The sequence below is a fragment of the Gopherus flavomarginatus genome, chromosome 2 (genome assembly GCF_025201925.1).
Source record: "Gopherus flavomarginatus isolate rGopFla2 chromosome 2, rGopFla2.mat.asm, whole genome shotgun sequence".
Classification (NCBI taxonomy): Eukaryota; Metazoa; Chordata; order Testudines; family Testudinidae; genus Gopherus; species Gopherus flavomarginatus.
This window is the reverse complement of record NC_066618.1, coordinates 80433479-80461449: the sequence shown is the minus strand read 5'-3', so window position 1 is coordinate 80461449 and position 27971 is coordinate 80433479. Positions and strand designations below refer to the sequence as shown.

Genomic DNA, 27971 nt, shown 5'->3' with positions numbered 1-27971 from the left:
ATTTTTTTAATCAGATGTGGATTTTGCTACATGGAGGTGGAGAATGTCCCAGCTGGAGTTTACAATGTTGTTCCCAGCACCTTCCTGCCTCAGCAAGAGGGTCCTTTCTTCTTGGACTTTAATAGCACTAGCCCTCTTAAGACATCACAACTGCAATAAGGGGGCGAGTCTCTACATTACTCTCTAGGGAAGAAGTCAAGAGCTAGCGCAATGCTATCTCCTGAAAGAACTGGGGAAATACATCTCTCAACCATTGACACAAGATCATAAAACCCTACTCTACTTGGAAAAAGTAACAGCCCAGGGCTTGGGCCACCAATCTCACTGCATTAGCCACTTCAGAGTTTGCTCATGCTTTTTGCTGTGCAACCATGAAAGTGAGAGAACACTTCAGAAATTCTGATTGATGGTAAATTTTTGCGTGAAATGCTTGAATGTAAATCTTGATTAACGAATGGCAGGCCTTAGCTTACTGCAGTTTGGCACCTTATACCTCATCAAGTTTTGAAAAGTCTTTCCTCTCCCAACATACAAGGTAGCTTAGTTCTAACAATCCTTGCTTAACTTTTACAGTAAACATTGTAGAGAAAAAGGAAGAGGTGGTGTGTACTGTGTGTGTTTAGCATAGGGGTTCTCAAACTGGGGTCAGGACCCCTCAGGGAGTCATAAGCTGTCAGCCTCTACCCCCAAACCCCACTTTGCCTCCAGCATTTATAATAGTGTTCAATATGTAAAGAAGTGTTCTTAATTTAAAAGGGGAGGTCACGCAGAGGCTTGCTCTGTGAAAGGGGTCACCAGTACAAAAATTTGAGAACCCCTGCTTTAGAGGAATGAAGTAAAAGCCAGGGGCTGCTGTTCTGGATGTTAAAGCAGAGTTGTTTATACTGGCCCTCTCTGATAAGAGCCACTCCACGGAGCACACTGTACAAACAGTATAACATACCTGTATTCTGCTTCAGTAGTTGAATAAGTTAGCTGCAGGAGCTGTTGATCAGCTTCAACAAAATTGTCATTTAGGTGCTAGCTCATTTCTGTATGAGCAGGGGGTTACGATGGTCGAAATAAGAGGCTACTCCCTTCTCTCTAATAAACCACACATCTCCAGCACTGGCATTACAGCCCCCCCGACAGAAGACTGTGGAAGGCAGCATTCAGTTAGAGAAGGAACCTTCTTAAGCTGTAACCAGCCAAGAAGAGACCCTAAATCTGCAGCTAGGGGTGCTAACTGTCCAGGATTGTCCTGCAGTCCTCAGGCATTAATCTTGTCATGTGTTGAAACCACTAGGACTACATCCAGCTGAAACTGGCAATCCTAGCCACAGCATTTGACCCTACTTCTACTGTAGTCACTGGTAAAACATTGACATTGAGGGGAGCAAGCCTCAAAACAACCAACCAACCCACCCACCCCACTGGCAACTTTGGGTGTTTTTTCCCCAAAAGAGCACCAGTGCACAAGTTTGGGGAGATTAAGCAGTAAGATTGTCTCCCACTAAAGTTTACTGCTGCAAATGTATCTAGCAGCTTAATAGCACAGGTACACTTCTTTATTTGTTCTTCTCTGGTTAGACAGCAGCTCTGAGGAGAAAATAGTTTGGAAAAAAAACATTAAGATGTGCCTTAAGTGCAGTTCTCTGAAAGATCAGCTGGGTTAAGAACTGCATTAATGCCAATTAACTAACTCACTGCTTAGCTTCTTGGTAAGGAAGTTAAGATAAAAAGTTGTATTGTAGGACAAAAGCATTGATCTAAGAGCTGTCCCACTGCAGATTGGGGGGGAGAGGATGGAGTTTGAGGATATAGCCTAAATGATGTCCAACTGCAGTAAGTTGGTCTTTATATGCACTAAGGACAGCTGTTCAGCTACAGAGCTGTATGTCCAGTTTAAAATATGTTGTAGGGGAAGATTTCAGCTCAGGCTTAAACCAGCCCTTATTGTGCATGTGCAAAGGCCTGCAGCTACAGTTTAGGTCACTTGCTCCATTCACAGGCCAGAAACAGTTAAGGGGCCTGAATTGTGGATGTTGCTCCACCTGCTGCTGTTTGCACGTTTAAATAATATTGGCTAAAGTCCTATTTCTTCAAAACTCTGTACAGGGGATGCTGACAGGGAATTAAGCAAGTTGACTTGCCCAAATCACCTGTTACGTCATTCTCTTTTGGCTGATACTGTACAGGAAGTCAGTTTTTCCCCCTGATTACCACCAAGCTAATTCACTGGCTTTTATAGCAGTAATTTGACTTGAAATTGTACAAGTGAGTTTCAGCTTCCAGCCACTAGATCACAGAATTTAGTATAGATTAAATAAAGGAACAATCTTCAATCTCTATGCAGATTACAAATTTATAACTGTCCCTGATGCCAGGGCAAGCTGTGCCTCTCAGAGAATACAAAAGGGTAGATTGGTACACTGCAGGCATTTACAGCTGTGCTACAAAAACAAAGCCTTCCTATTTGACTGTCCAGATCCCATTAATATTTGAGGCCAGGTATGCAGAATATGAAAGTCAGTTATATCCTTAAAATATTGCAGTCTTGGTGTTCTGACAGTTTAGAACCATTTTACATCGCCCTACTTATCTGGGGCATGGAGCACCTTAGCATGAGAAGGAAATTTTCAGTCATAGAACCTCAGACAGCATCACAGATGTATATGCTACCTTTTGTGCATGCCAGCCTTAGCTTTATGCCCGAAGGATATGCTTTTTACACTTCATTTAAAGAATATCATTAAAAGAGGAAAAGCAGCAGATTACAAAACTAATAATAAAAGCAATCCGACTATTGCATATTAATCTAGTTCGAGAGATTTATCAGATGTAAAAAGGTTATTGGGAAATGACCCTATTGCACAACCAGGAAAACAAAACTGCTCAGCTAAATCTCCACCACTGCCATTCAGAGATTCTGATCGTTAGGATTAAAAATATTTGTAGACATTGAGGTAATCCTTCTGGAATGCTCCATTCTAACACTTATAGAAGAGATGGGAGACTGACTGCAAGCAACTTTTTACAGACATCAGTATATCTCTTTGTCAAAGTTTCTTACTACACAATGATGGATCAGACACTCTGGGCAGGAATTTGCACACTGTAATTAGCTATTTTGCTATGTTTCCAACAAACAGTCAAATATAAGACTCCTACTTCCCTTCTGTATGCAACTGTATCAACTCAAACTTGTTTTAAAGCACAGAACTACAAAGATCCACATTGTAAGTATGTACTGCCCTTAGCTAGCTGGTGATTGAAACTACTCTAATACACACTGAAGGTGCTACAGCTAAGGAATTGTGTATACAAGGATCATAAGTCACCAGATGCAAACGAATTGGCCTAGAAATGTCTTTAAATAAAAGGAAGGATACTTACTTTGATCCTTTAAGAGGAGGAATAACTGTTTACTGGGTTGCACACGCTGAGAGGAAGGATACTTACAAAGAGCTGTTTTCAGTATCCTTCAAAAGGATTTTTGACATATCCTTCACTTTAGGCACTGTAGATGCTACATAGTTTGCTAGTGAATCCTACCTCAGAGCTGCTGAGGACATCATGCTTTATTTACCTCCTTAGGGCCCAGAATTGGGCCTTCTGTTTTTTAAAAAGCCATTAGGTTAATCATTTGTTTTACTTAATCCGTCAGAATTCAGAAAGACAGACTTAATCCACATAGCTACCTTTCAGTGGGAGTACTAGCAGCATCCATGTGGTTCTAAAACACAGTAAAGCTGAGAGACTCCATTAGAAGTTAGACTTCTCCTACACATAGAAAAATGTTAATTTTAAACATTTTTACGCAGTCTGACAAAATTGTGTCTATGCGTATTTTGTACAGCAGAAATACCTAAGGCTTCTGTACCTGAAGGTGAACATGCCACATATAGAAGGCTTTCAGAAACATGTTGAACAGCCTATGAAAAAAATTAAGATTTAAAAAAAAAAATTCACCGAGTACCAGTTTTCAGTGCATATTACCAAAAGTATAATGAAGCTTAAAAGGTGATAAGCCATCAATTCACCACTCTTTGGTAAAGCCGTTTACTTTGCATCTCACTTCAAGGCTGCTAACTCGTTACCAAACATTCTTTAAATGTCAAAGGCTTATTTTTATACTTTCAGCACCACACTGCCAGCTAGTGTAATAGTAAATGAAAGGATTTTTGGGCAGTCTAATGAAAAGTAACTCGAGAGAACTTGCTCCTTTGGTATTTCATGGTAATATTCTATTCGTATTCATTTGTCAATATGCATTTGCTATACAGAATTGGCATTTATAAAAAGTTTAAAAATAAAATTTGAGCAATTATTTATGAAACTGCTTTTCATTTCTACTGGTGTCTGTGTGCTCTCCAAAGCCTGCCTGAACACAACAAACTATGCACATACACTTCAATTGTACAGTTAGCTACTGAATGCTGAGGTGTCCAGAGGAAGAGGCCCTTCCACATATTTACTCTTTAAAATGTAGTTTGCCCTTCTGCTGTAAGTTTGCAGGGTACCAGCTCTTAGTTTCTTGGGCCACATCACCTCTTAGCATACTTTCTGCTAGTAATGTCTCACCCTACTGGAATCTGCCTAGAAGTTTCATGGAGGTACACTGGTTAATAAGGAACACTTTGTTTTGGTGACCTGTGGTGCACAAACAAGTAAACTTTCCAAGAGTGCAGGTGTTTTGGATCTTTAAGTAGTAACTTACCTTTTAATAGGAGGAAGGATTTGATGCCAAGGGAAGTAGGAAACAAGTGCACTGAGAGTTGGCATATCTGCAAAAGTAGGCACTCAGCACTTAATTGCTTGGTTGCTTACCTAACTAGAGGCAGAATAGACAATTGGTTTAGCTACAAAGATTAGGTGAAAACACGCAGTTTTATTAAGAGACACTTCTGTATTTTATTTAAGCTACGGTCTATCCATGTTTCCCAAAGTATTTGTTACTTCATAAACGGGGGATATAAACACTTCTTCTTAAGTATTGGTCTAGCTCAAAGAGGCTAATGATCTAGGGGTTAAACCTTTGTTCTGCAAGTTCCAGATCACTGAATGCCCATCTCTGTTCAAATGATCAGTAGCTGTAACACACTGAATCGCCATTCTGAGAACAGGCTTCCTTCCCCATGACTTTGCCTTGCTTTGTTACAGCTTTCCATAGTGAAATGAAGCACACAAGCGTTAGACAACATACAAGACCTTCCTCTGCTGTACACTAAATGAGCTTTCAAAAAAGGCAACCCTGTATACAAAGTTGGCGAATCTTTGGTCATAGGAAATCCATAATACCAAATGAGTCATGAATATAAATCTAGTTACAACGCTGTAATGAGACAATACTTGTCCATATACTGCAGGGTGTTCCCAGTGTTGGGCTTGTTTGAAAATTGACCATCCCAGATTTGGGTATTCTCCAGTACACGATTCTGGAACTGCATTAAGCCTCCGTTTTCATTTCAGTAATTGCCAGTGCATTTGGCATTAGAATGGCAAGAGGTGATGATTTCATTGAGTGAATGTGGACCATGTGCCCATTTTAGTTGTAAAGAGGTTTAAATATCAGACTATGATTTTACTATGGAACTACGTTTAGAATAGCTACTGAAATATTTAGTACTTCAAATACACTGATACTGAACAACACAAAATAAAATGTGGAAAACCAAAATGTTTACTGTAGTGTGAAGAATTTTACATTTACTTTGAGAATAGATACACAAGCCAAGGGGCAGGACAAAATACACCAGGACTGCAAAACATGGAATAGAAAATACTTTGGGTGATGCTAAATTCCCATCCAATTAACAACAAAAAACTGAATGCTTTAGATATAGAACCAAAACTCAGAAGTCCAAGGATTTTTGCTACCACTTATTAGCATAACTACCAGACACCACTACTGCCTAACAGCTGCTGCCAAAACATGCCCCCATTCCCTTTTAGTGAACAGTTTCTCTAGGGGATACTAAAATTGTAAGTCCCTTAAACAGTTCTAAAACCCCACACGTTACAACCTACAGAGAAATTAACACATCAGTCCACATTAGCAACTCCTTTTCTTCATGCGTATCTTAAGGACAAGCTTCTAATATTCGGCAGGTCGAGATCTATAACTTCTTCTCTCTGGCACACACCGGTTCATGCCGTTTTACAGTAACAACACTTAAGGTGCTGAAAAAGGATACTCAGATTCTTAGAAACAAGTTAAATCTGTCATTTTGGCACTGGATTCACCCTGGAAAAGTCACACACACCCCATCCCAAAAAGTAGGGGGCTAGAAAGAGCACACAACTATTGAGCAATGCTGCCACATTTCTGCCACCCTCTCGGGCCAATACTTTAGGTCATGACTAGCTTCCTCATGAGCACTGGAGGCAGACCGAAGACTTCCAGACTCTCACATGCAACAGCTGCCTTGTATACAAAATACTTCTACAGTTTGAAATAACAGACAAATAACGGCTGTTTAAAGGATATGCCAATTCCACTTCAGAGATCCACTGTATCTAAAGTGCATCTCATTCTACAAAACTGAAGCCAAACTGCTTACCACAAGCATTTGGCTTGGATTTCACACCCCTACTGGCATGTGTTTATACAGGAACAATGCTAGTTATTGCTTCAGCCAGGCTGCTACAAAACAGTTTACAAAGGCTGTGAAATACAGCGAGCACAACTTACACATTTGACAACTTGTCTGTCCTACAAAGATTTTACTGAAAAAAACTTCAGCCCTCAACATCAATTAAACTTCTTTAGTGCAGTTTTAAATTTGTAGAGTAAACGCTTAAGATTTGGCATATATTAAATAGTTATTGGCACAATGTTCTTCAGACATTTTGAAGTTCATGTATATTTATACTCCCAGTAACCAGAGCAGCAGGAGGACTCAGCCAATTTGTACAGCTTTTCTGTCCACAATGATCCCGTCTTTGACTTCCATGCACTGGAGTGAAAGCTGCTTCATTCGGTTATCTAAAGCCAGACCCTCAGTGGAGTTGCCACTACTGCTCCTAGTTTTGTTCACTTTGTTGCTCATCTTGTTCTCAGCTCCTTCTGCCCTATCCCCTGCAAAGACACAATTAAAATATTATTGAACCTTAAGTCTTAGAATGCTATATTGGTCAAGTGGGCACTCGGACAGCTTCCTTCGCCAAAGTATTTAAGAACCTAGGACAAGTAGTAATATACTTTGGGCTCATCTACACTTACTGGAGGATTGACACTGCGGCAATCTATGCATCAGCAGTCGATTTAGCAGGTCTAGTGAAGACCTGCTGAACCGACTGCTAATCGCTCTCCCTTCGACTCCTGATCAAGAGGACTATGGGGAATCAACAGGAGAGCATCTCCCATCGACATCACATAGTGTGGACCCCACAGTAAGTAGATCTAAGATACTGTATGTGAATAGCATAACTCAAATCAATGCAACTCCTCACTTAAAGTTGTCCCAGTTAACGTTTCGTTGTTACGTTGCTGATCAGTTAGGGAATACGCTCGTTTAAAGTTGTGCAATGCTCCCTTATAACATCATTTGACAGCCGCCTGCTTTGTCCACTGCTTGCAGGAAGAGAAGTGCGTTGCAGCTAGCTGGTGGGGGTTTGTAACCAGGGTGGACTGGCAGTCCCCTTCCCCTGCCCCATCAGCTCCCCGCTCCCCTAAGTTTCCTGCACTGCAGCCACCCAGCAGGCTAGCAATTGCTGGGCAGTTCAGTTGTCCCCCCCCCACTGCCATGTGCTGCTCCTGCCCTCTGCCTTGGAGCTGCTCCAAGAGACTCCTGCTTGCTGTGCAGGGGGGGGGAAGGAGGGGGCTAATGTCAAGGTGTCCCCCTCCTTCCTGCTCCTGCACCCTGCTTAACCCTTCTCCATATAGAGGAGGGAGGGGACACAGACAGAGAAAGCTTGGGGCAACAGCTGATCCACTTAAAAAGACAATGCACTTAAAGGGGCAGTGTGCATCTCTCTCTCTCTCCCCCTCCCACACAAGGTGTGTGTCTGTCTGCTATGCTGTGTCCCCTCCCTCGTGTTCATGCTACCTTGTAGAGTGTGAGGCTACATTAACAACAATGTGTTAACCCTTGAGGGCTCAGTTGAGTAATAGTTCATGATTTAGCAGCAAGGCATTCCCTTGGAAATATCCCACCCTCTAACTTCACCACCTCAACAAAGCTTCACAATCATCATAGCTGTGAACAGTATTAAATTGTTTGTTTAAAACATATACTGTGTGTATCTATACAATATATAGTTTGTCTGGTGAAAAAAAATTCCCTGGAACCTAACCCCTCTATTTACATTACTTCTTATGGGGAAATTGGATTTGTTTAACATTTCACTTAAAGTTGTAGTTATGTTCCTGAAAAATGCAACATTAAGCAAGGAGTTACTGTAACTCAAATTGCATAGCTTAGACCGACTTTTCCCTTTAGTGTGGACAAGGCCTTAAAATAATGGATGTTGGCCTTCCAAGCTAAGTTTTGTCTTGTGCCCTGAATCACCAAATGCAATGACTGACAGACTTCTATAGGAGAGTGATTAATCCTCTAAGCTCAGTTTCTCCATTGGCACCTATTTGATCAGAACTATTGGGAATCAGGATTTTTCTCAAGCAGGACATCATTTCCTCCCCCTCCGCCCAAAAAGCAGCTCAGCGCTTATCCTTCAAATAATGTAATATCAGAATCCAAATATTGGAAGGCAGCAACTGATGTATCAGTTAGTTACTTATGCTGCTAACATCATTGCTGTATAGAACATGGGTTCAGGCAGGAGTGAAACTGGGGAACCTCTCATTTTAGGGAATGAATAACTCAGTTTTCAAAGGGCAGTAATACTGCGGGATGAAGGTGGCTCTGGCACCACTCCCCAAGCATCCAGAGAGCAGATAATGTGTCTGAACCCAATCAGCACAGCCTCCCTGGAGGAGCTGAGCAAGTTCTTCTGTTCCTTTATAAAGCTGCATAATAAAATGGTCCTGGGCTAATCCAGCTCTGCTTACCTCTTTCAACTTCACATTCAGGCGATGATGCCCCACTGCATTCACTTCGAGGACCTAGTACAGGAAACACCATCCCAAATTCAGACAGGGAGACAGGACTAGGTAGATCCAGGCTTCCAGGTCGTGTTGCTGGAGGAAACTGAGTGGGCATCTCATAGGGACTTGTAGGACCAGAACTGAAACTGGACACTGACTGGATCTCAGAATCTTCTTCTGACACAAAACTGCTGCAGTTGTCATCCTCAAACACTTCAGAAGCCACTGGAACGTTGAAGGGGAATTCCAGTTAGCCTTCCCATTTCCACAAAGCAGTTTTTACATGCAATTTCAGTTGTTTGCTTTTCCATCAGCAGGATGTACATTGCTATCTTACAGGCTGCATTTACACAGAGTTTCACTATTTCTCTGTAGTCTATTAACATTGCATCTCATTAGCAGGCCTTGGGTGAGGGGGAAATATTCCCATTTCTTGAGACGCTTTTGGGAGAAACAAGCTAACGTGATGTACCATCCAATACTTAACAACAACAACTCCTCATTGTGTTAAGATAGTACAAATAAAAACAAGTCTATCCTTCCCAGTTGTGTGTCTTGTATTCTTGTCCACCTGTTATAGTCTGTTGTAAGCTAGACAGAGCAGTTTGGGACAGTGACTCTCTCTGTACTAAGTGTACTGTACCCATCACAATGGGGTACCTGACTGGGGCTTGTCAATATTTATCTGAAGTAATACTTCAAAGCCAGATGTGGCAGAAGGTGGGAGCTCAGTTACTGCATGTTATCTTAGTGCTTATGCAGCTAAAATCCAACAGGACTCACTAGAACAGTGGTTCTCAACCCACGGCCCAATCACCACACAGCTGCAGCCCATGTGACATTCTCAAGGCCATACAGGTAGTATTGGATGCCCACAATGGTAAATACATTGAAAGCCATTGCACTAGAATCTCCCTTGGCACAGGGATCACTAAGCAGCATAAAATCTATCTCCTCGCTCATTGTGTGTGCAAAATGACTATTAGCATTAACCATCGCAAGAGTGCAGGCTGAAGTAAGCCACAGACTCCTTGTTGTGGGGGTGGGAGAGGGCGGCACGGGGGGCAATAAATCAGTAAGAGTTGTTCTATTTTGTGCATTACAGTAAATCCTGTTAAAGCTAACGTTTCCAGTCTTTGGTCACTGCAGGATTGGGGCCTACGTTGCCAAAGGTTTATGCACACATAAGAACAGCCATATTGGGTCATACCAAAGGTCTATCTAGCCCAGTATCCTGTCTTCCAACAGTGGCCAATACCAGGTGTTCCAGAGGGAATTAACAGAACAGGTAATCACCAAGTGATCCATCCCCCGCTGCCCATTCCCAGCTTCTGGCAGAGGCTAGGGACACCATCCCTGCCCTTCCTGGCTAATAGCCATTGATTGACCATTCTTCTCTATTTCCCCTGAGAAGGGAATTCTCAAGTGCATGGTAAATTGTGGGGTTAACAGAAGGTGTAACTCAGTTAACTGAAGTTGTAAAGTATCTGACTAATCACCAGCTGTACGATACAAACAAGGTCCTTCATTTCAGCCCCCAATCCCCGTATAGGACACTTGCCCATGGGAATTTCTGAACACACAACTTTATACTTACTGGAGATGGAGTCTGACTCCAGTTTACATGCTGAAAGATCTTCCAATGAGGTGTTACTGCCTTCCGCACCCACACCACATCCCCGGGGTCCCATGGCAGAAGACCGTCTCCTCTCGTGAATCTCGTCTGAGATCATCTCCAGGTTTTTCAAAGCTGTTTTGTACTCTCCCTTGGCTAGGGCCAGCTTTGCCTGCAGGTCATCCACAGTCTTCTTGAATTGCTAACGAGGAAGGCAGATGGGGTTTCTTTAAACCATTACGGATTTCAAATAAATTCTCATTATGTAAGGAGGGAAAAGGGGGCTTAATTTCCCCAGTTAAGCAGGCAACATGGCCTAGTTGATAGAGCAATGGACTAGGATGCAGGTGACTTCTATTCCTGGCTCTGCCACTGTTCTGTGCCTCAGTTCCTCATCTGTAAAATGGGCATAATGGGGATCCTTTGTAAAGTGCTTTGAGATCTACCAATGAAAAGTAGTATATTAGAGCTAGGTATACTTAAATAATTTGAGTGTATAGGTTAAAATGTAACTAATAATTTTGGTGCACAGATGATGAGAGGGGTTTTAGTTGAAAAGTATCCCGATTATGCAACAAGCCAGGGAAGTTGTGAGGGGATATGTGGGGAAAAAAACAAACAATTGTGGTGTTCCACTTTGACTGAATACTCCAGTGCATTGGAAAGGATTCTCTGTCACATAGCCAGGAATGGCGCATAAGCCTCTATTAGTGGAGGGCAGGATGATCCATGTTAAGATGAAGAGCTAATGAAAGTGCTTAATAACAGACTCTGTTTATTCTGATCATTTATTGAAGTGAATGGACATACACAACTAGCAGAAAACTATTTGGGACAGGTCTCCAGTTCCTGATCACCTAGACTGGGCTCTGGAGCAATTTGAGGCATTACTGCCACATGTTGGAACAAATGCCTAAATCTGAATGTGCCTGAGCGGAGCTATCGCATATACCCTCAGCAATTCACTAGCTGTCAGCATGAATGTTAACAGTCCTTGCCTCTCCCCCTGCAGGATAAGGGAATAGGAAAGGCTGAACTGCTCACTTGGCTCCAAACAGATGCAGGTGGTTTTCTGGGTAGAAACAGAACTAACTCATCACTTCCTGGTCACTAAAACTGCACGCCTGAGTTCAGACCCAGGGGGCAGCAAGCTTCAAAGCCTTGAATATTGTAGTGTGCAGCTTTAACTGCCCTTCCCCCCTCCAGGCACAAACCCCACTCCACAGCTAGGAGAGAAGACTGGTGTTAAGGAGTACAACAAAGACTAAAAATAAATACAGCTTGTGACAGGTAGGATAGGACAGTATCAATTTATGAACTCCATTTTGTATTATATGTTGAACACAAAACAACTTGCCTGAGCACAGCCTACTGTACTGCATTTTCGACAGCTGCCCTGGGGTAAATATCACAACTTGTCACTTTAATTTTCAGGGGATTCCTGCTCCTGCTTGCAGGCTAGAGGGTTCCGTAGGAAAGCATGTGATCAGTCTGAATAGACAGCCTAGAGTAAGGGGAGGGTGAGTTGTGCCTCTGTTTTAGGGAGCCGCCTGGCTTGTCACTCTCTGGTTTTGACTCTTGTACATTATTGTTCTGAATAGTAAGAAATGAAGTAGAGTTACGTAGCAACCTTCCTGCAAGAGCACTTCTGTTTTTATCTAACTTCTCCATGTGCCTGCCATGAACATGATGTGCCCTGCCTCTGTGAAAGACACTGGACAACACCGAGCTGAAGAACTATCATCAAGACACCATCAAGAGAGCAATCGATGGCCACCAACTTTGCTGTCTTTCAACCACTAGCCCTACTCCCATGGAACTATGGTTTCTTTGCACAGGGGCTCATGACTGGGGGGGTGGGGAGAGAAGGTGTCTGTAGCTTCTCAGTTTGAGCAGCTGGCACAGGGGCAATGGGGTTACTCAGCAAGGCTCTTCTCTGTGCAGAAGGGGACTGACCATCGCTACACAGAAGGACAACGTGCGGGAGAGAGGGGACAGAAGGGATTCTGCCCAGCCTGAACTGCTGACGAACCACAGACTTACAGGAAGGGGGAGCTCGGACTAGGGGAGGAAGTGCGCTCCAGTATTCTGTGGTTAAAAACAATTCCTTTGCTGAGCCTGTGTCCCTTGCTTTCCTGCCACCCTGTCCCAGAAGGGGTTAAATTTGGGCTCACTGCCTAGATGGAGCTCTGGGTGAGCACGTGTAAGTGACAAGGGGGCACCCTGAACAGCTCAGAAGCTGATTTCAGGGTTTAGAGGAGCCAGATGGCTGTGTCCCACATCCCAAAGAAGGGCCCTAGATGAGGGCTGAGTCTGGGTCTGCTCAAGGGTTCCATCCCAAAGCTAAAAAACAGAGACCAGACTCAGTTGGCTTAGAAGCACGTGGGACCCACTGGTCCATTTACAGACTGGTGCCTGCACAGCTGGTTGCTGGGCCAGATAGAAACATTGCTAATATAGCTGTTTCCCTCTCCTGCGTGCCCCACAGGTACTCAGCAATCCCTCCACCATCCTCCATTGCCTCCACACACGCACATGACACACTTCTGGCCTCCTTACTATCACCAGTAGAAATGACCTGCTAATCTAGCCACAGATCACAGCTCTTGAGACACTTCATGGAGAACAGGTAGAGATGAGTGAATACTGCCCACCTTTTTCTGTGAATATTCTACTTTTTCCAACCAATCACTGTATATATGTGTTTGCACCCTCTTTAGCTCATTATCCTAGCACAAATTTTAAGCTCATATCTGAGCACTGATAGAAAGCTTACTCAGGTTTGCTTTCTGCAGTATTGCTACTGGAAACTCGATTGTAAGAACTCTCATCCAATCACAGAGGAGAAACACTATTGTGTGACTTCGAACACTTAAGAAACAACTTGAACTGTAAACCAGAAAGTAAATGAAATTAACACACTTCAGATTCTGCAGAAAGAGGCAAAATTGGTCACATTATTTGCTCAGCTCTAGCAATAAGCAGCAGGGCTCTAATGGGGTTTTGGGGCCTGCCAACTTCACATGTAGAAAGAGTCTTTTTTTGACCTTTTTTAAAAATAACAGGCTTAAGTGTATTCCTCAACATGAAGCGTTTGGAATGGAATGTACTTTGTACAGAAATGCAGAGTGATTACAGTAGCCCTTTGCATTGTATTTAAAAAATATGTTACCACAAGCAGTCATTCCTAGATCTGAATTAAATACATACCTCTAGCTGTACATAGTACTTTGCCTTCAGTTCAAAATAAGGCCTGTGGAAAAACAAAGAATAATTTGTTACAGTTGCTGGGATAACCCCAGGGGATTGGAGTGGGAGAGAGGCTCTGGTCCAAAGCATTAAAGCAGTTACGTCTTATGCCAGCAATTTAATCCTCAGACTTGCCTGTTTGCACACACCAATTTTTTTTAACAAGACCCTTGTTCTAAAAGTTATATTCTTGAGCAATACAGATTACTTGAGTTGACTGAATACAAATCTTTTAGACTTTGATTCTGCTAAGTACTTAAGCACATGCCCAACTTTAAGCACAAATAGTCACACTGTAGCAGTGTGCTTTCAAGTTAAGCATTTATCTAAGCACCTTGTAGAATCAGTGTCTTAACCCTCTAAAAATGGGTAGAGTTTCCCCCTTTCCCCTCCTCTTCTTTTTAAAACACAATTCTTGGGGCACATACACAGATCTTTGGTGGTTTTTTTAAGAACGCTGGAAGTAAAACGCCTGTCTCTCTCCAGACTGCAGGAAGGAGTCAGATGAACATCTGCACATTTTTCCCTCCAGCTGCACGACACTCCAAGGTTTTGTCCTTGCTCAGTCACAAAGCAGAAAGATGCTACACTTGAGCTGCTTCCTGCTTTATTTATAGCAGCAGCAGATATCAAGTATACAAAAGGCACAGTTCAGAGCCAAGAATGCAAGTTCTATTCCAAAGCTTTGAAGACAGAGTCATCAATTTGATGCTACACGGGGCAATAATAAAATCATCTTACTCAACTGAGACAGACCTTCCAAGCGCTCGCACGTTTCAGGAGCTGTCCCAGTCAAGGTCAGGCAGTTGAATCGTCAGCTACGTCTTCGCATACAATCAAGACTTCAACCACTACCCTGTATTTCCATACTGTGAGCTAGATTCTGAGATAGCAACTAGTACTGAGTAGCACCTCACTTGCAAACAGTTCCACTGAAGTTTCTTGGGGAGCAATGTGTTATTGAATGTAACGGTGCCAAAATCCGGCTTTCAAATACCAGACACGTAGATATGGTTAACCTGGCTCATAATTCAAGCTCATTTAATAAAACTTGACCTGCACTTAATAGCCAAAATTCAATATTTGTCATTAATTCTTTGTTTAGCTGCATCGCACACTCTTTGAGTCCCCTACAGCCCACTGTGCACAACAGATATTTGTAACTCAAGGGCCCTCGCTCCATTATCGTAACACGTGAAACACACTTCTCTGTTTACTGTATTATCAAAAACATCTAGGACTGCACTACGGCTCTACACCCTCAGGTAAGTCACTACTCCACTGGTGGGCCCATTAACGACTATTCATATGGCAGTAACTGCCCACCATTAGAAGCAGGGATTCACAATCTGGCTCCAAAAACAAAGAATTCATTGTCCTTTTTCCATTTAGCCTCCGCACATAATTGAGCCTTATGAAGAAGATTAAGCTACTCTGAAATTCAAACACATTATATGGAATCTATACACAAGCCTGGTTCAAAGTGAAGGTTTCTCCTGAGGCCCTGGATTCCACCCTAATTTTAGGCTAAACAACGCAAGCCAGTCAAGTCACAGTTCTCTCTCTACTGCATGGGAGCAACCAAGCTTGGTTCCTGGTCTCATTCCTTGGGGCACCTCACCATCTCTTAGTGTGTGAGAAAATCAGTGCCTTATAATTAAGGCTGCGAGTTTGTCACGGACCCGTGACTTCTGCACTGGCCGGTGCACGTTGCTTAGGGGCAGCTCAGGCAGCCCCTTCGCCAGGTGCAGCGGCCACTGCTGGGGCAGTCTCGTCCCCACACAAGCATTCCCAGCCAATGGGAGCTGCGAAGCAAGCTCTCTGGGATGAGGCAGCATGCAGGGCTGCCTGGCCACGCTTCCGCCTAGCAGCTGAGTGAGGGGGATGTTGCCACTTCCTGGGAGCCTCCAAGTGAGCGCCACTCAGAGACCACCTCACCCCATCCCATGCCCCACACCCAAACTCTGCTGCTGGGGGTGGAGGGGAAGAGAGAGAGGCCCAGAGCCAGGTAGGGAGCCTGTCAGCCAGCCCCGCCAAACCTCCCCCAGCATGGGTCCCAGGCCATGTGGCTCCACCCCCCCTCCAAGCAGCCAGCACCCCTGCCACCCGTGGGACCCTCAGGCAGTCCCCGCAAGTTTTATTCACTGGTATTTTCAGTAAAAACACGGACAGGTCACGAGCTGTGAATTTTTGTTTACTGCCCGTGACCTGTCCCTGACTTGTACTAAAAACACCCATGACTAAAATATAGCCTTACTTATAATATTTTCTATGTAGGTTTTTTTTTTATGTTTACCACTGCCATAGTATCTTAGCACTCTGAAGAGTCATTAGCTCAGCCTCAATATCGCTGAGATGCATGAAATAATTTTTGTTTCCATTTTTCAGATAAAGAATATGAGCAGCTTTTCCCTGGGGAAGAAGTCTGTTTTTCACAGCCCCTCTACCTAAATTCATGGGAAGAAACTGGACAGTAGACTCCTATTCCCCATAAAAATTGGTGGGATTGTCTTCTGTTTAAATTATGAAGCTCGCATGAGAAAAATGAAAAGTTTGATGTTCTAAAAAGTTTTGCCGTGTTAACTAATTAAGCCTTGGCACTCCTTTGTAAACTGGCACGGCATGTAGCAGGGTCATTCCACTCACCACTGACATAGAAAGCTCTGATGTGGAGTGTTGCAGGACACAGCATCCTTACACAAACAGTTTGGGGCAGGAAGTGAGGAAGCTATATCCATTTGACACTGCAAGGTGAATCGAGGGTAGCAGAATGTACCCAAGGTAACAGCTGGTCAGGGCGGCAGGATAAACACCCTTATTCTTATTAAAAGGTCCTCAATGTTGAGTGATCAGGACCTTCGTTTTCCATCCCATTCAAATAAAGGTTCTTTTGGCAACTTAATGCCCTACCACCACTCTGATCTAGAGGAGAGAGTGCCATCTACTGAACTGCAGAATATTTATTTCAGCACCTATGGAGGTTTCCCATCCAATATTGGCACCCTGCTTAGCTTAGCTTATCATAGAAACACACAGCACAAGGTGGAATGGCTGCAGGCTACAGATATGTGGCAACGTGAGAGAGAACACGTGCTCAGAGTTTCCTTGGAAAGCACCAATACTTGTATATGTATTGAGCAAAATAGTAACAGACATTGATAAAGTCATTTTTAGACTGAGGGATTAGTCAAACTAGAGAAAATGGAAATTAATTAAAATAAAAAATATTAGTTGGAGATTACCTAAAGCTTCTTCAGAGGCAGTGAGCGAGTACTACAAAAGGCAGCTTTTCTAGACGACCACCATATTTGCATAGACTTCTATGTAGTAGAAGAGAATCACACACTGAACATATTTTATCATCATTTATCACACATGCTTCTTAGCTATGCCCTCTGAAGCGTGTGCCTTTCCATGAGAATAGCTCTCACGTGACTTGCCAAGGCTCTGGAAAGCAAACAAATCTGACGTATGACATGGAGCTCTGAGGTAGTCTTGCACCTTTGAAGTTTTTAATCAATAGCCTGGTTGCTTTCTTAGCCAGTGTGAAGTTCTGTCACCATGTAGGCTGGGCTGCAAGTCAGACACCAGCTACACTATCTGTGCAGCCCCCTGGCAAGTTCAGCACAGACAGAGTCCTGAAAGCCACGTGCGTGAAGCACCCCATGCAAGTAGGCTTAGCACGTAAACGCACCACCAGCTAAAACACGTACTTGGATTTATTGATGGCCCTTTTCAGTTTCTTCTCTAGCTGTTTCATCCGGCCCATGGCAGCATTGTATTTGGCTGCTGTTTCCTTGTGCACCAGCTCACTTCTTGTTTTTGTCTGCTCTGCCTCCATGACCTTCAAGAGAGGAAACAAATGGTTTGATTTGTAGCAGGCATGTCACATGCTTATCAGTTTCATATAATTTTAATGAATAGCATTTCCATAACCTCTCTGAACCTCTCAGAGTATAGCTGGGTGGAGGGGAGATATAGAAGAGAAGAGAGATCTTCTTTCAATTAACCTACTTAGAAAAATCCTTCTTGGAAGAAACAGCAACATGTCTGGTTAGCAAATAAAATATTAACAACACAAGGAGCATACTGCTGCTTAGTGCATTCTAGGGGCGCTTTGGTATAAGCAGCCTCAAACATGAGAGCTCAGTACCCCTGCAGTCCCAGTGAGATGTTCAAGATCCACCAGCATGGCTCCATTCTGAGCTACCATATCATCCCTGTTATTTCCCCATTCTCTTCCACAAGTGAGCTATTTCCTTTACAGAATATTCCTCTTCTGGCTGGGATGATAAGCCATCACAAATGCTGCCACACTGACTAGGCAGGTAGAGATGCATGTGTAGGACTGGCCCAAAGGTTAAGTGTATCATGCTTTCCATGAACACTTCCAGTCCAATACACACAGGGCCATGGCTCGGGTACAAGTCAAGCAAACATTTGAACATTTATAAATAAATGCTCACTGCCTTAGTACTTTAATTTGTGTAAATTTTGTTTTAATTGCTGTAAATATCCTCATCTGCTCCAGTGAATGTCCTGCTTCGTTTATGATGCCAGCAATCCTATCAGGGTTATTTTTGATTTGCAAATTTGAAGAGCCACATGGCAAATTAGGACATCCATTTTTCTGTACTACCAGGCAGAAAACGTAATAGTGAAATGAACTGCATAACAGGGTCCAGCCAGAGGATAAACTAAAGTCATCATTACTCTCTCTCACCCCCCCCCCCCAACATTTTGACAAGACATGAAAGTTTCCATTGCATAGGTGATACGCAGGCTCTCTCATGAGCAAGCATTGTTACAGAAAGCGATGGGACCCTGTTTTCTGCGATATTCCTTTTCCAAGAATTCAGAATGCACACCAATTTACTCCCCAACTCCAAAGTAAATAGCTGGAAGTATATTCCATTATTTGAGCTATTCCAACACATGTCAGAAGGGGCAGTCTACCTCAGACCAAAGAAGCAGGCTCCAATTTCAGAAGAGAGAAATCAATTGCAAATAATTTTGTTTTCAAATAATAGTCTCATCAGCATTGCTGTGTTCCCCTATGATCAAATAAGCAGTATCTCTTGGAGGCCAAGCCAAACAGTTAGTGATATTCAAAACACGCAAAAGAGATGCCGCCAACGTGAAGTATACAACTGACCTTTGCTTTCCATTGCATTCAGAGTAAACCTGTGCTTTACTCCTTTCGATGCTTACATGAAAGACTGAACAATGATGAAATTAAATTTTGGTGTCTAGCAATTTCACTTATCGTAATAGTGAGAAGTTTTACTTAAGGCCACACTCCCCTTATCTGTACTACATATTTTGCAACCAAAAAAATATACATTTTATTGTGAACCCTCTAACCTAGAAAGAATAGTTTTCATAGGCTCTGACTAGATCCAAGAATATATATTCAGCTCTAGTGCCCCTCAGCTGCCTGCATATATAAATAAGACTCTCTGCTTTGGAGGAAAGGTCAAAATTATAAAATATTCAAGATAGATTCTGCTCTACATCCAGCACGTTAGCTGATCTCTTTGCTGCTACTCAGCTTGTGCAGCAGTTAGAAAGCTAGAATGATGCTTTGACCTTTCCTAGAAGACTGCATTAGACCAATGGTTATAAACCATTTTTCATTTGCAGACCCCTACAAAAATTTCACATGGAGGTGCCGACTCCTTTGAAAATCTTAGACAGTCAGCAGATCCCCAGGGGTCCGTGGACCACAAGATGAAAACCACTGAGTTAAACAAGCCTGTCTTTGGCAAGGAAGTGTCATATTTAAGATAGGCATTCTTCTGGGACAGCAAGGAAGTGGGTTTCCCTTCCTTGGGCATGGCAAAGAAATTTAGCCATAGGTGCAGACTGCATGGGTGGAGTACGCATGAAAAAAAAATGGTAGTGCTTAGCACTCACCAGCAGCCCCCATAGCAGCACCTCCCGCATGCCCCCAACACCTCCTGCCCACTGGCAACCCCAATCAGTGCCTCCCACTCCAGCACATCCTGCTGTCATAAACAGATAGCTAAGGGTTAATGTCTCTTTCACCTGAAGCACCTGACCAGAGGACCAATCAGGAAACCGGATTTTTTCAACTTTGGGTGGAGGGAATTTTGTGTTTAAGGTCTTTGTTTTCTGTCTGCCTGCTTTCTCTGAGCTTTGGAGAAGTAGTTTCTACTTTCTAGTCTTCTGTTTCTAAGAGTAAGGACAAAGAGATCAGATAGTAAGTTATATGGTTTCTTTTCTTTGGTATTTGCATGAATATAAGTGCTGGAGTGCTTTGATTTGTATTCTTTTTGAATAAGGCTGTTTATTCAATATTCTTTTAAGCAATTGACCCTGTATTTCGTCACCTAAATACAGAGAGACCATTTGTATGTATTTTTCCTTTCTTTTTTATATAAAGCTTTCTTTTAAGACCTGTTGAAGTTTTCTTTACTGGGAAATTTCAGGGAAATTGAGTCCGTACTCACCAGGGAATTGGTGGGAGGAAGAAATCAGGGGGGAGATCTGTGTGTGTTGAATTTGCTAGCCTGATTTTGCATTCCCTCTGGGTGAAGAGGAAAGTACTTTTTGTTTCCAGGACTGGGAACAGAGAGGGGGAGTCACTCTGTGTAGTTTCACAGAGCTTGTGTCTGTGTATCTCTCCAGAAGCACCTGGAGGGGGGAAGGGAAAAAGGATTATTTCCCTTTGTTGTGAGACTCAAGGGATTTGGGTCTTGGGGTCCCCAGGGAAGGTTTTTCAGGGGGACCAGAGTGCCCCAAAACACTCTAATTTTTTGGGTGGTGGCAGCAAGTACCAGGTCCAAGCTGGTAACTAAGCTTGGAGGTTTTCATGCTAACCCCCATATTTTGGACGCTAAGGTCCAAATCTGGGACTAAGGTTATGATATGGTGGCAGAGGTGGGATAGACAGAATCCAGAAGCCAGTAGGAATATTATATTTTTCTTTTCTCTGCTAAGGGCTTTTTAGCAGACAGAAACAGTTGGTTTTAAAAGGGAACCAGAGAGATTTTTTTTTTTCTGCTCTCTCTGGCAGTTTGTGGCTTGCATGTTAAGCAAGAAGCCATTACCAGACTGTTAAGGGTCTTTTGTCACACAATAGCACTCCCATTGAGAGTCAGTACCAGCACTATATGCATGCAAATAAAGTGGTTTTTCAGGTTTACTTAACATTGAAAATTAGCTAAAGGCACTGTTGCTAGGCAGACTTCAGGAGGCAACAGAGAACCTGCAGTTCAGAAGATAAACACCGGAGGGCACCCCAACCCAAGAAAACAGGAACCGTGACTTCTAAGGCAAAAATTAAGGCCGAAAAACAAATCAAAGAAGCTGAACACAGGCGAGAGATGGAAAAACACAAACAGAAACTAGAAATAAAACAAAAAAAGATGGAGATGAAAGAAAAGGAAGAAAGCATCAAACTGGCAGCCTACCAAAGAGAACAGGCAGCCAAAGAGGCAGCACACAAAAGAAAACTAGAAGAAGAAGAGGTGGCCTACCAAAGGAAGCAAGCAGAAGAAGAGTTGGCCCACAGAAGGAAGCAAGAAGAAGAAGAGGCGGCCCACCGCCGAGACATGAAAAATCAACAAAAAAAAATGAAAAAACAACAAAAAGAAAATGAAGAGAAGGAAAAACAGAGAAAACGTAAACTGGACTTGGCAAAAGCTGGGCTGCATGTGCCAGCCAACCCTAACAACCCGGCGCCAACTATTGCTCCACAGCACAGGAAATTTCCCACCTACAAGGCAGGTGATGACACCGAGGCCTTCTTGGAAAATTTTGAAAGAGCCTGTCTTGGGTACAGCATCCCCGAAGACCAGTACATGGTAAAATTAAGGTCACAACTCAGTGGACCTTTAGCAGAGGTGGCAGCTAAAATGCCTAAGCAGCAAATGAATGACTATAAACTTTTTCAAACCAAGGCCAGATACAGAATGGAAATAACCCCAGATCATGCCCGTCGCGCTTCCGAACCCAAAAGTGGAAACCAGAGGTGTCATTTCCCAAACACGCCTACTACGTTGCAAAAAACTATGAGGCCTGGATAACAGGAAACAACGTTCAAACCTTGAAAGAACTGCACCTCCTCATACAAATGGAGCAGTTCTTGAATGGTGTTCCTGAAGACATCACACGGTACATACAAGATGGAAAACCCAAAGATCTCGCTGAGGCGGGGAAAATTGGAGCCAAATGGATGGAAGTGGCAAAAAGCAAAAAAGCTACTGTCAAGGGGAACGAATACCCCAAGGGGCACACCGACCATAAACCCTACAACCGAGGACAGCCAAAGACCCCACATACCACCCAAGTAAAGCCACAGACACCCTACTCTTCCACCTCACCAGTCTCCAGTAACTCACCTCGGCCCAGTGACCCATCAGATGGAAGATGCTTTAAGTGTAATGAACTGGGACATATCAAGGCCAACTGTCCCAAGAACACCATGCGAGTGCAATTCATTACACCACCATCACACCAAAGATCCCCAGGCCCAGATGCCTCTCAAATACCCTTGGAGCGAAGGGAAAATTTGAGAGTGGGCGGAAAGAAGGTTACTGCGTGGAGAGACACGGGGGCACAAGTATCAGCTATCCACCAATCCTTCGTTGACCCCAAATTCATCAACCCAAAGGCCAAAGTTACAATTTACCCCTTCATGTCACAAGCTGTAGACTTGCCTACAGCTCAACTGCCTGTCCAGTACAAAGGCTGGTCAGGAATGTGGACTTTTGCAGTCTATGACAATTATCCTATCCCCATGCTACTGGGGGAAGACTTGGCCAACCAGGTGAGGCGGGACAAGAGAGTGGAAATGGTTACACGTAGCCAAACCAGGCAAGCTTCCAGACCCATTCCTGTTCCTGAACCGTCCACAGACGCCCCGTCTGGGTTACCAGAGACCCAGACAGAGGTAGTGGACCCAGATTCCATGCCAACCACTGAAACAGCCACAGCACCTCCAGTCCCAGGCCCGGAACTGGAACAGCAACCAGCACCAGCAAGTGCAACCACATCTTCAAACTCAACTCCTGCCCACCACGATCAGCTGTTCCGTGGTGTGCAGGAGGCCCTGGGGGGGAGAAGCGAGGGCTGGACATGCTTGGGGGAGGGGATGAATACAGCAGGAAGAGCAGAGCAGGGGTGGGCCCTTGAAGAAAGGAGTGGAACGAAGACCGGGCCTTGAGTGGAACATTAGAAACTTGGGACATATGAATTTAACCCTGCTGGAAGCTCTGCAGAGATGGAGCTGTTCGTTTCCAGTTGTTGTCACTTCTCAGTTGAATGCCAAAATGATTCTTTCCAGGAACAGTTTTTGGTTGATACCGCTGCTGGCTTAGACATCCTGAATCACACATGTAAACTGCACAGCTCACACTAGTAACTGGTCACTACCAAGCTTAACTGGACTTTAAGAGGCACTGTTGTATAGCCCATTGCAAACCTGCAGAAGCATCCAGTTTTCATCCTCATGCTTCAAGAAAGAAAAATGTTAGTGTGTTAGTAGACTTCTCATTTCAAATAAGGGCTACAGCTGATCCCTTCTCGGCAATCACAATGAAGGGGTGGAGCTAGTCTCGTCATGCAGTTTTGTAGTATAGGAACCTTAAACACACGACAGTGGTGACAACAATATCAGCAATGTTCAGTTTTCACATACCAGGTTTCCCATTTCACACAGCACACCTGTTGCTCTTTTGGTACCGTGCACCATCTGGCAGCGCTGATGTATACAATTTATACATGAAGACTATGTTGTCTTATAATCAAATACAGTTTCCACAAAAGGATTAGGATTTCAGGACTAAGATAATGTTACATTATTGCTTCAGCCAGCTTGGAATAGCGGGTTAAGCTTTCCTGGCACATCTGGAGAGGTTTGGCATGAGAGGTTTTAAGTTTGGTTTGGTTCTTGTATGTTCTTAAAAAAAAACCCAAAGCCATTTTTTCATTCTTTTAGGAAAGAAAGTGGCAAGAAACCATAAAAAAATTGAGTATGAATTTCTCTAACAAGCATTTAACATTCCTGCCACCACCTAGCTTTTATGCAATACTTGCCTTCTCTAGATTTCAAAGCACTTTATAAAGGAGGTCAGTGTAATGATCCGTATTTTACAGATGGAGGAAGCAGAGGCATGGAGAGGTGAATTGACAAGGCCAAGTCACTCGGCAGGCCAGAAGCAGAGCCAGAGACAGAACTCTGGTCTATTGAGTGGAATCCAGGGCTACTCCCACATGCAGGCTTTTGATGTCTCAGTGTAGTTCTACCCTGCACTCTTAACATTTGTGGGGCTCACAGCACTTCAAACAGCAGCTTTGGTTCTCAAAATACTAATCTTATTCTCCATGGACGCCTCATTGGAAGGGGCCTTCCCTCGGGCAGTGACTCTGCTGCTGTCTCCGCAGCCCAGTCATTTGGCATGGGCCAGCCCTAGGTTTTTATCTACAGTTCAGACATACCCCAAGAGGCCTCTTGGCCCTGAGACACGCTGGAGCTGCTTCCTCCCCCACACTCCCTTCTAGCCTTTGCAGAGACTCCCCATTCTGGTTCCTTCCCACTCAACTTCACTTGCACATCTGACTCAGCATTCCTCTTCCTCACCATACAATCGGGGAAGGGAGCTGCTGGCCCGGGGCTCACATACCATAGCGTCAGGCATGGTAAAAAAAAAATATATATATATATACACACATATATACACACACACACACACACATACATACACACACACACACCCTACACAGACTCCACTGTGTTCACCCTCTCCATGCCCTCCAGTCATGGTGGGAGCAGCTCTTAGCTTATCCAAAGTGGCTCCCCTTAACCATTCTCAGAGGTGGGCAAGCTGCTTTCTTCACCATCTCACAGGAAGCCCCATCTTATTTCATCTTTAATAGTGCCCCAACTTCCTGATTCACAATCCATTTCTATTCATTTGCCAGTGGAATGACAGCCCTTCTGCATCATCCCTCGCACAAATCAAAAAGAATGTAGGCCTTGTGGCATGCAAAGCAGCTAACTCAAACTGAGCAAGACACAAGGCAAGCAGCCCCTTATTGATCTCACCCTTTGGGTGGCGTGATTGAGCATCTCTTGCCAGGCAGAGTCAAACTGACGCTTGTCATCCTCCAGCAGCCTCTGTTCAGCGAGTGAAATGGTTTCCTTGGCAGCACGCAGCACCTCAGTAGCCCTCTGGAAATCCTGAGTCGCTTTCTGAGCTTCCAGCTGTGCCTAAAAGACAGACACGGCAATCAGACATCAAGGAACACTTAACTATTTTTAAAAACTGCCACACTAAGACCAGGATTTTAAGGACAAAAACACTCCGGTGTTTTGATTTCCCACCCTTTTGTTTGGCAGCACATACATATTTCCTGGCCTGGGTCACTGCTAGTTCAGAGCCACACGCCTTCTGTAAAGCATTACCATGCTGTTCATATCTCATGAACCCAGAATGCAGAAGATCAGAGTTCTGCATAATAAGCATTTGGATGACAGATGGAGAAACACTGTGTGAACCAGCTTTAATCCATCAGGAAGAAACAGGAGGCAGCAAGACAACACAAAAAACTCCTAACATCTCTGCTCTCCATAGCCAGCTTGGTGTTTAATTTCACAAGAATGCAATGGGGAGCAACATTTTGCGAGTGCAGAATTTAAGTCAATACCAATTTTTTAGTCACTGCAGTGCAGTATTAACCAAGCAGAAGAGCATTTCTGAGAGGTTACGTTATTACACAGCATGATGCACAGTTTTCCAGGGAAAAGATCTGTAAACCAGTTCTACGTATTCTCTTCTACTCTGTTATGACTGGGGTAGAGTAGGCACTACAGGTCCCAGGTCTGACGCACAGGGGAGAGGGAAGAATGGAGGGAGCCAATCAGTTAAGTGCAGTACTTCATAGTGTGTAGACCAATGTTCAGTGGACATGTTGATTTGGTTCAGCCTCCAGTCCTGGGTCAGTTGCTCAAACCGAGGGACACTCTTGTCAACAGCTGTGTTTGAATTAATAGTATTTAAAAGTCTTGATGAGAGCTATGAAATAACTGGCTTTATAATGATCTAAATTCTAGTTCCAAGAGCAAGAGGATTCATTTAAGCACTCCACCCATACAAGTATCCTGCTAAGATATTAAGTTACAATACTTCCAACCAATGAAAATACAAGTTAGAGGCATCACAGGACAAATGTATTGTAATTATCTGACTTTTGAGGACATTTACTTAGAAATTTCAAAAAGCTGCTGGTTTTACAGATTAACCTTTTTAAAAGAACTGGGCCCAAGTGACTATATTGTAATCCCAGTCAAAACTGTTTTGAGATTAGGGAGTGTTCAAATCCAGGGTCCGTTTTGAGCCATCTGGTTTTCATGTCTGAAACACACTACACATCAGTCTTCCAAAAACCCTTAGCCAATGTGGTATCAGCAACCATTTGCACATGCGGCTGGACCAGGGAGAAAAAATAGGTGGCATGGCAACCAAAAAAATATAAATACAGCCACTATCACTGCATATTCCTATGAAATACAGTTACCAGATAAAAGTCTACATGTTCATCAGCCTGTACTATTATATTTTGGCACCAATGACTTGTGTTAAATGTTTATGAGAGAGAGGGGGTTGGTTTTAAGAAGATAAATTATCGGAAACAATCCTTTTAAAAAAACCTAGTTTCAAGTTACTGGAAATTTCCATATTTTTAACATGAATACTCATTTTTTAGGGTTATCCCTGAATCAACTCAGCTATCTGGGGGTTTTGATCTTTAGGTTGTTTTTAAGGTTAGAGGTATTTATCAGAAGCTCATAAGTGAAATGGTATTGAAAGATCATTACGCTTCAGTTACCTTCACCTACCTATGAACATCCATTTGGTATACCACATTAGAAGCCCTTTTTAGGGTGTGAGTTTTGTTGTTTAACTGATGATCATAGCCTTTTGTATTCTACGGTTTTTTTTTTAAATGAAAAAAAGGTTTCCAGCTCTTCTGCCTAAGAAGAAAACCTTTCAAACATAAGCAACTGCATTAGGTTTCTTTAGCATACAGCACTGGGGAAGATGAAATTCTCAGTTACACTACAAAAGTTTTTAAAGGAAATTAACTAATTTATATCTACTGAACAAAAATGTCAGCTTTGACCAGATCTGACAGAACACCCTAAAAACCACAAGTTTTCATTTTCACAGACCTGAAGAAGAGCTCTGTGTAAACTCAAAAGCTTGTCTCTCTTACCAACAGAAGCTGGTCCAATAAAAGACATTACCTCACCCACCTTGTGTGTCTAACATTTGGAAAGGGGTTTGGACCTGAAATAGTGCAAAGGATTCTGGAATACAGAGTCACATGTGGGGGAAGTAGATGGTTTTGGTTTTGCAGGCAGAAAAAGGTGGTCACTTAGGAAAGGACTGCTAATCTCTGCTTTAGAATATGAAATAAGTATAACAGCAATCTTTTGAAAGAGCTTGTTTTCAGCACCAGATGTATCAGACTTCACACTTGTTTATATAGGTAGTTACAGAAACAAGGCCTCCCTAGGGGAACAAAGTATCACCTAATTTAAACAGGAGTTTCAAAAAGTAAAAATCACGTTCAGTTCCCCTCAAAAGCTTCTGAAATGGTAGCAAGCTCTTTCGACTTTTTCCCTGTTATATCACACTTCAGAAATATATGTTTTACAGCACAGTGACAGTGGATAAATATATTCATGCTGGAGCTTCTCTACTAGCCTAGAAAAATCAGAAGCCATAACAGTAAGAATGTGTTTTTACCCTCACTACTACCAGCTCTGAGCAGACTTGGCACACTGCTTTCCGAAGCAGTGGTAAGGTACTTCTTATGCACACAGATCTATCCAACCAACCCTTTGCTGCTTTCAGTCAGTTTACAACCTACAGTCCTTAAACAGGTCTTCTTAGCTGCCAGAGCCCTAAAACATTAGAGAGCATTTAATTTATGGTAGAAGTGCACATCATGAACACACTGTGCTTTGTGCCAAGATTAGTGGACAAGCAATGTTTTTGCCAGCCCAGTGCCAGTTCACTGTAAGGCAGTCTGACAGGCAGGCTCAAG

The 27971-nt window shown here is 43.2% G+C and overlaps 2 protein-coding genes across 8 annotated transcripts in view; one reads left to right on the top strand and one right to left on the bottom strand.

Annotated features, from left to right (window-relative positions):
* CAPN7 (calpain 7) overlaps window positions 1-4318 on the top strand; it is a 36935-nt gene extending 32617 nt beyond the window's left edge. For all 7 annotated transcript variants that reach the window (XM_050938370.1, XM_050938368.1, XM_050938373.1 and 4 more), the window contains one exon: window positions 15-4318. In XM_050938370.1, coding sequence (XP_050794327.1) covers window positions 15-159 — 145 coding nt within the window. In that variant the 3' untranslated portion in view covers window positions 160-4318. The remainder of the gene's footprint in view (window positions 1-14) is intronic.
* Window positions 4319-5639: 1321 nt separating this feature from the next.
* SH3BP5 (SH3 domain binding protein 5) overlaps window positions 5640-27971 on the bottom strand; it is a 55982-nt gene continuing 33650 nt past the window's right edge. Inside the window, exons 4-9 of the mRNA XM_050938493.1 lie at window positions 24964-25128; window positions 17606-17736; window positions 13854-13896; window positions 10626-10845; window positions 8993-9253; window positions 5640-7060 (exon numbers count right to left, since the gene is read on the bottom strand). Of these exons, the coding sequence (XP_050794450.1) occupies window positions 6882-7060; window positions 8993-9253; window positions 10626-10845; window positions 13854-13896; window positions 17606-17736; window positions 24964-25128 (999 nt within the window). The 3' untranslated portion in view covers window positions 5640-6881. The remainder of the gene's footprint in view (window positions 7061-8992; window positions 9254-10625; window positions 10846-13853; window positions 13897-17605; window positions 17737-24963; window positions 25129-27971) is intronic.